This window comes from Morone saxatilis, unplaced genomic scaffold (assembly GCF_004916995.1).
Source record: "Morone saxatilis isolate NCDOM2014 unplaced genomic scaffold, NCSU_SB_2.0 Contig16, whole genome shotgun sequence".
Taxonomy (NCBI): Eukaryota; Metazoa; Chordata; class Actinopteri; family Moronidae; genus Morone; species Morone saxatilis.
This window is the reverse complement of record NW_023339718.1, coordinates 17,351,365-17,359,319: the sequence shown is the minus strand read 5'-3', so window position 1 is coordinate 17,359,319 and position 7,955 is coordinate 17,351,365. Positions and strand designations below refer to the sequence as shown.

Genomic DNA, 7,955 nt, shown 5'->3' with positions numbered 1-7,955 from the left:
AAGTATAGTATTTGAGTAAATTTAACAGCTTGTAAATGTTGAGCACAACACAGTCTTGACTGATCATCCCGCTGAGTGAGGATTTGAGCAGCTGGGAGGTCAGTGCATCACTCAAGGGTCGATGGTAATTTGATGGCAGTTGTTGAAAGGGAGAACTTTTCACTTCCACTTTATCTTCCAATTGTTTGCCAGCCGAGCAGGGATTCGATCGGATGCAAGCACATTCTCTCACTGTCAGGATATTGTCAGCCAACTGCGTATTGTTACTGCTGTCACTTCTCAGTAGTGTCATTTGACAGCCTATCTGCCTACTGCAGTTATGCCAAAACAGAAGTATTTACTCTTTGTGCATTGCTATTGATTTCATCTTTCTCACTGACAAGAAGAGACCCCCATGTATGTGCACACATGACCACACACATCTATTTAGACACTTTTATTCCTTCACACACACACACACACAGTGGCTCTGGCTGTGTTTTTCTTTCTGCCTGCCGACCTCCGGTTCCCTCAGTTATTCATGAGCCATCTGCTTGGGCAAGTGCTGTGTCAGATGTGTGTCAAACAGGACCTCATCTGTCCCCCCTGTTCATCTTCTAATTGTGTCCTCGTCTGCATGCTGGAGCCACCACTGATGCCCCTGCAACACTCCATGGTTAGCCAAGGGACTACAGCTCGACTCTCTGGTCCATCATGTCCTAAATAACCTGTTTAATCTGATGTGTGCATCTTTATTTAAGATCATGGCATCTGGTTCATCTATGTTGTAAAGACAAGCATAAATCTGTCTTTGTGTGCTTGTCTGTGTGTTTGCACTGACATTTTGTGTGTGCCTGATCTTCGAGGGAGTGGGTTAAAGATGAATCATGTCCACATTGAGATGCATACTTATAGGCAACTTTTTCAATAATAAACATTAGATCCACTTATTATTTAAGTCAAAAGGTAAATGGTGCACTCTCCATTACAACCAGGATCACATCATAGCAGCTAAGACACCAGTAGGAAGCTAAATTAGACAGCACCAAGGTTGAAAAACTACTGGAATGTACAAGTAAAGAAATATTACTTGACCTAGAAGTAAGGATAATTCAGTTGAAAAAAAGAAGTAAAAGAAGAAAAGTAGCTCTTTTGAACACCACACTTTCAGTGACAGGGTAAATAGCCATAAAAGGGCCAATGTGGCCTTCTGATCACAACCTTTTCCATCTGAATATGCCCTACAAACGCAATTCAGTGATGCTCTTGAAAGTGAAGACCATTTCTTCTCTATAATAAAACTTTTTCACAGGCTTATGAAGGAAAAGAGGTTCAAAGCAAACTTAAATTGAATATTCTCCTGGTCTGCCATGATAGTGTAACTGTAGGCTACTCTGTAATTCTCACCTTTCCAAAAGTAGTGCTTTATCAAAAACTCTACAGGAGTGGAAGTAGAAGCATTGATCTTAGAATGTACTTAAGACAAAAGTAAGTAAGTAGACAAAAAGGTATTTATTTACAGTTATAATAGAACATGTAATTAGTTGCTTCACTCAAGCTCATAAAGCAATCATAATCATCAGGGTGAACCTGAACTTTGATGAAATTTCTGATGTTCTGGGTGAGTGTAATTAGGGTGAGTGTGATTAAGGAACATGCTTAATGCAAAGCACAAACATGGCTAAGTTGACCACGTTTTCACATTTATTTGTTAATAAAAAGAATAGCAATAGGTACCTGAAGGGAGAGCAGAAGGAAGCCAATAATGATATAATAATGGTTTGAGAGAGAAAACAGAAATAAACAAATTCAACACAGACAAAAACAGTACCATAATAATTGATACAAAAAAGATGGTAGAGCAATCACCTGCTTGTGTAACAAAGGTGTAAACTAGAATTCTGACCCCTAAAAATAATGAAGTAAAGAGTCAAAGTGCAGTTTTAGAAAGATTCAAAAACAACATAAAAAGTAGGCCTTTCTGTAGAAAAAATCTTTTGTTAGTGGAGGAATATAATGTTCATATATTTGTGTTAACTCCTCATAAGAACTGTGAGTGTTTGTGAGTTTGTGAAACTGCACCGAGTTATTATCCTTTATTACACTCAGCTCACAAAGTCATTTATAGCTGCCTTGGCTCATACAACTGTCATATCCTATACAGTTTCTCTAAGTTATTCCTTTCAGCATGATATAAAAACAATTTATGCATGCATGGATGGATTCACACAAGATACATGACGTAGAGAGAAGGATCATGACTATATTAAATGCAAGCCCGCCTCTGAGCAACACAATAATGTATGATTTCAGAAAGAGGCCAGGAGGTCCCTCCGGAGAGCTGCTGTGATTCATCTCTGACAGAGACATCACTTCCACTCCGGGCCAAGGGGATAAGACTGTCATGTTAGCCGTCCCTGCCCAATCCCCAGCCCTTCAAAGTAAAGCCACCGTGATGAATCGGAGTCCCTCTGAATACGCTGTCCCGACATGCCCTCTGTGTTCATTGCGGGTTTCAGAGCACGAGAAAGGGTTCAAATGCATGTTGTATTTTCATAGTAAGACAAAGGAGCGCTGAGAGTTAGTTTAGAGCTCCAAACATGCCAGGGACACATGCAAATGAGCGAGGAGTCTGGCTAAGTGATGCTCTCATACAATAAGTAAACAAAGCTGTCTGTGCCCACTCATACCACTCCTGTGGGCATTTCTCTGTTTTTCTACTGAATGTAGTGTCCTCTAGCTGCTGCCACAGAGCTGATACCGGCATTTTTTTTACTTAAAGTTGCACTTAGCTGGTATTACGTATGTATATCACTCAAGTGACATTGTCGATTCTCCCAGTATTTATTTTTTCTCTTTGAGCATGGGACAAACCTCTCCTGAAATCTTACCTTAAAAAAATATTTAAGGTTAGCTGTCAAGGAAGGACAAAGCAGGTTTCAAGTCTTTCACATTGTCATGCCTGAAGCTGGCTGAATAAAACTATATCATATCACAATCTAAGCAAGAGACACGGAGACCAATAACCAATTTTTGGTAGAAAACCAATATCAACCCGATTTAATACCTTAACGAGAATGTCCTCAGTAACATCACATGAGTTTGGAGAATTTGTTTTGACAGACAATTTAATTAGTCAACCAAGGAAGCTGTATCACCAAGGAATATTGGTCGCCTGCAATTCGTTAACCTGCCATATATTGTCAGGCTCCTATTGTAAGTGCTTGTCTTGGAGGAGAGGGAGTTGGTGAAATAATGTACTCTACTCAGAGCTGAAGGGGCAACCGTGTCAGTCAGGAGGAAACAAAGAGGCTTGTCTGCTCTTAAACAGAGTGATGATTGCTACTGTACAATAATATAGCTCTCAGAAGAGAGGCCACTAGCAGGGTCTGAACCAGGAAGGCAGTGCTCGGGGCCTTGTTTTGACACAGCAGATAGGGGAAGATTAAGTGTTGAAACTAAAGCTGGCAAAAGACGATAAGGGATGGGTTTTTTTTTTCACCCAAAACCTTGCTGCTGTATTTTAAGATATTAGAGTTTGTGTCAATAACAGCTGTGAGGACAAACAGCTCAACATTAGCTCATTTTTGTGTAATCTTTGCTACGATTTGGATTTCAAGCAAAGACAACAAAGTAGAGATGAAGATAAAAAGGGAAAGACCAGCATAGTTGACCGATCTATACAGTGGTGTGACCACAGCATACAAGTCTCTGGAGTGGAAGGTGAGAGGTCAAACTCTGAAGTCATGCAGAGGTTATTGCGAAATGCCGATTTATATTTGTGTCATATGGTAATGCAATCAGTGTGGTGCAGTTGTGAGGATGCTGTTAGTGAGCAAAAAATAATTGGGATGGAATTGATGACATTGTGGGGCTTATGCTGTCATTCAACAGATGCTAACAAAGACAAGACATATTATGCCGAGAGCTGAGGAAACCGGGCTTTGACATGCAATGCGTGGGTGGAAATAGTCTGTTAATGAATAGACAGCACAGGGGGAAAAAATGAAGACGGCAGAGGAGATACACGAAGCGTGCTGTGCGATAAAATATTGCTATTGTTAGGCAGTGCTGAGGGAAAAGTGCTGTGATGCAGAAAGAGTGGAAAGTCTTGACAGCTTTCCGGTGGCAGTCTGACGGCTGAGCAGGGAGATTGGAAGGAAAGTGCAGCAGAGGGCTGCTGTCAGGCCACACCAGAGCTCCGTTTAACAAGGTCCAGAGATGAGCTGCACCACAACACATTGCAGGGGAATGAGAAGAGGGAGAGTGGGAATGGAGGGAGGGCTGAATAAGGCTCACACATTTTTCCAGAGCCTCACTACCTGTCATGCCTGCAAGGCTGGGATTCCTCACATGTGCATGGGAGATTGGAAATCTTCAGTAAGGACAGGAGCTGAGGAGGATTCAGAGATTTGGAGGAGTACCTGTCATTATATGGTGATACTAGACATGACAGTGACACTTTGACACCACCATCTCTGCATGAAGGACTGAGTGAGCACCAATAGAAGCACTTAGTTTTTACCTAGGCTGTACTTACGTTTAATGTCAGAAGTGATGGTAATTTCCCTTATCATGGTACTGTGTAGCAAGCTGATCTGGCAGAGCACAAGCAGAAATAATTAATGCAAGCAAATGCGGAATATGCCTTATTTTAAACATGGATGCCTTCAGGGCAAACATATACAAGAATATTTACAAGCCTAGCTCTTAGTGGTACAACACCACTTGTATACAGTATGTCATTTTCATGCTGCACTTAGAAAAAATGCTTCAGTCATGGCTGAAGAAACTCTAGCAGGGCCCTTGTAGCCCTCTTTCCACCTTGGCCCCAGGCATCAATCTCTTAGCCTGGCATGAAAGCTTATCTCCCAGCGTCAGGCTAAATGTCAACCTCAGGATCGCTGAAACGCCATTAGTTATGTCCGCCCTATTAGTGAGAGCTAATTCCACATAAAAGCTACCCACCCAATTTTAAACGAGTCTGCCTTCACAGGACTCTGTTCAGCTGGTTAGGTCTTCATGTTAGCAGAGGCAGCAGGGAGGAGATGTGTCCCCAGATCCAAATAACATCACTGTTAAAGTACATGCTGAATCACTGTTACGAAGAGGATTCCCTATTCTGTAGTAATGTGCTGAATGTTACACTTAATGCAAGAAAATGTTTTGGATTTGGTTGGTTATGCTGTTTGATGGCTGTGCAGTGTCATTGTGCATATTGAATATTGCTCATACACTTCAATCCTTAATGTTGTTGAAAATGTATTTTCAAGCATATGAATATAAAAAAAAAACTACACATCTATTTTATCTACACTTTGAGTTACCCGCATGCTCAGACTGATTCTTCAGTTATGTTGATTCAAGGGTTTATACATATTACATTCAGACCTGAATTCATCTATTTCTATGACTCTTAGAACTGTGACTTTTATTATTGATATATATTATTTACTAAGCCACTGATTAATTATTTTATTTTATTTTTCTCTCCATAGGGGGGCGACTCCTGTTTCTAGTGATGTGGCTGAACCTTGTGCCTCAAACTGACAGCTGCCCTGCCAAGTGTGTGTGCTACAGTGAGCCCCGGCCCACTGTGGCCTGCCAACAACAAGGACTGTTTTCCATCCCTACTGAGATCCCTGTGCGTAGCCAACGGATATTCCTCCAGAGCAACAAGCTAATGGTGGTGAGATCCACCAGCTTCAGTTCTTGCCACAATCTCACTGTTCTCTGGCTCTACTCCAACAACATCAGCTACATTGAGGCTGGAGCCTTCTACGGCTTGGAAAAACTGGAGGAACTGGACATTGGAGACAACAGCAACCTCCGCACCATCAGCCCTACAGCCTTCCGGGGCTTAACCAAGTTGCACACCCTCCATCTGCACAGGTGTGGCCTGTCAGAGCTCCCTGTTGGCGTTTTCCGAGGAATGTTCTCCCTACAGTACCTTTACTTGCAGGACAATTACATTCTAACCCTGCATGATGACACTTTTCTGGACCTTGCCAACCTCACCTATCTCTACCTGCACAATAACAAAATCAAGATAGTAACAGATAACATGTTTCGAGGCTTAATCAATCTGGACCGGCTGCTGCTACACCAGAATCGGGTTATCTATGTCCAACCAAGAGCTTTTAGTGATCTTGGCAAGCTGAAATCCCTGTTCTTGTTCTTCAACAATCTTACTGTGTTGACAGGAGAGACCATGGACCCTCTGTTGTCTCTCCAGTACTTGCGTTTAAATGGGAACCAGTGGATCTGTGACTGCCGAGCGAGAACCTTGTGGGACTGGTTCAGACGTTTCAAAGGTTCCAGCTCTGAGTTGGAGTGCAATGTTCCTGAGTTCCTGGCAGGAAAAGACCTGAAACGCCTGAAAAGTGAAGACTTGGAGGGTTGTGTGGAAACGCCTCAAATCCAGACCAATCTCTTCAGCTCCAAGGCACAGTCTGGAAAATTCCCTTCAACTGAAAATCCTCTTGGGGACACCATTCCAAGGTGTTGCCTTGGAGATAATGACAAGTCCTCCATCCTGTCTGGCAAGAGCCGCCAAATCACTAACAACCCCCTTAAGGAAAAGGAAAACATGTCTAAGACTAAATATAAGGAGCCGGAACGAACAAAAAACGAGACCCAGAACAAGCAGAATGATGGACCACTGGGAACATTGTCCAACACCTTGGACAAGTCTCTGGAAAACCTAAACCCTGAACTTATAGACAATCTGGAATCATCTACAGCGTCAAACAAAAAGAAAAAGAAGTGTTTCAAAAAGCCCAAATCAGACACCCAGTGTATCAAAGGCCAGGGTTCTACTTTGCAAGTGCTGCGCTTTCTCTTCATTCCCATGATCTGGATATCTTTAGTCATGTCTTAGGACTCCTGATCTCACTCTGAACACAGGACTCAAGATTGTTGATGCTCATGACAATGATAACAGAAGATGCAGTGACATCTACAACAGACAGTGACTGAAAAGCAAGAAGTCACGTTGACCCAACACGGGCGAGGACAAACAATGATAAGGATGTTAGAGTACATTTAACAAAATGGATGCCTTTACAGAACACTACAGATTTAATGTATATAATGAATTGGTGCCCAAAATTGTTTGTTCTCTATGTACTTAACTGTACTGTGTCTAAGCTACACTTCGGAGACTCCTCCATTTTTCCCTCTCAAAAGCTTTTACTGCTTAGACAGACCACTGGAAGAATTAAAAAAACTAAAAACAAAAAAACAAATACAGGAAATCAGAGACAGAGTGCACACAAAGAATGTTAGGTCCGTTTAAATGAAGATAAAGGATCTCCCCCCATTATTTATTCAAAGTGATGCATTTGTTGGGTAATGTTATGTTTTTTTTATGTTTATAAAAACAAATGTTTTACCTCCCCTTATTTTAGTTCTATTTTCATGACAGAAAGGGTATATGGATAGCATTTACCAAAAGAATGCTGTCAATTTGTTTATGGAGATTGCAATGGAACCATAGATATGCATTTTATTTTACTTGTGTACAAGTATGAATATATTATGAATAAAAGTTCTTATTTCGTAGATCTTTTGATATTGTGTGGTATTTTCGAGTATGACAGAAAACATGGACATCAGCATCTTAAGTCTTGATGATGATTGACTGATTTCCTGCTTTTCTCTTTTATAGACATACAACATTGATTTAGAAACATTATGAATTCAGGTTTTGAACATTTGGTTGCAAATCAAAGGAATTCGCTTGGGTTATTATAAAATTTTAAAAAAGAGAGAAATTTAGTTTTTTTTCTTACTGTTTTCAGACACTTTATTATCACAAAAGTAATCAATAGAATAATCAGTGATAAAAAAATATAATATTAATTAGTTTCCCCAATACAAGAAAAAGTATAAACACAATGAAATGGACTTATTGTACATAATACTAGCTCATGAGGATCTTTTTGTGCTATTTTAATGAGCTGAAGAGAAGCTAC

At 40.8% G+C, this 7,955-nt stretch overlaps 1 protein-coding gene across 1 annotated transcript in view; it reads left to right on the top strand.

Annotated features, from left to right (window-relative positions):
* Positions 1–7,542, top strand: part of rtn4r (reticulon 4 receptor) — a 22,110-nt gene extending 14,568 nt beyond the window's left edge. Inside the window, exon 2 of the mRNA XM_035657995.1 lies at positions 5,478–7,542. Coding sequence (XP_035513888.1) covers positions 5,478–6,859 — 1,382 coding nt within the window. The 3' untranslated portion in view covers positions 6,860–7,542. The remainder of the gene's footprint in view (positions 1–5,477) is intronic.
* Positions 7,543–7,955: the final 413 nt, after the last annotated feature.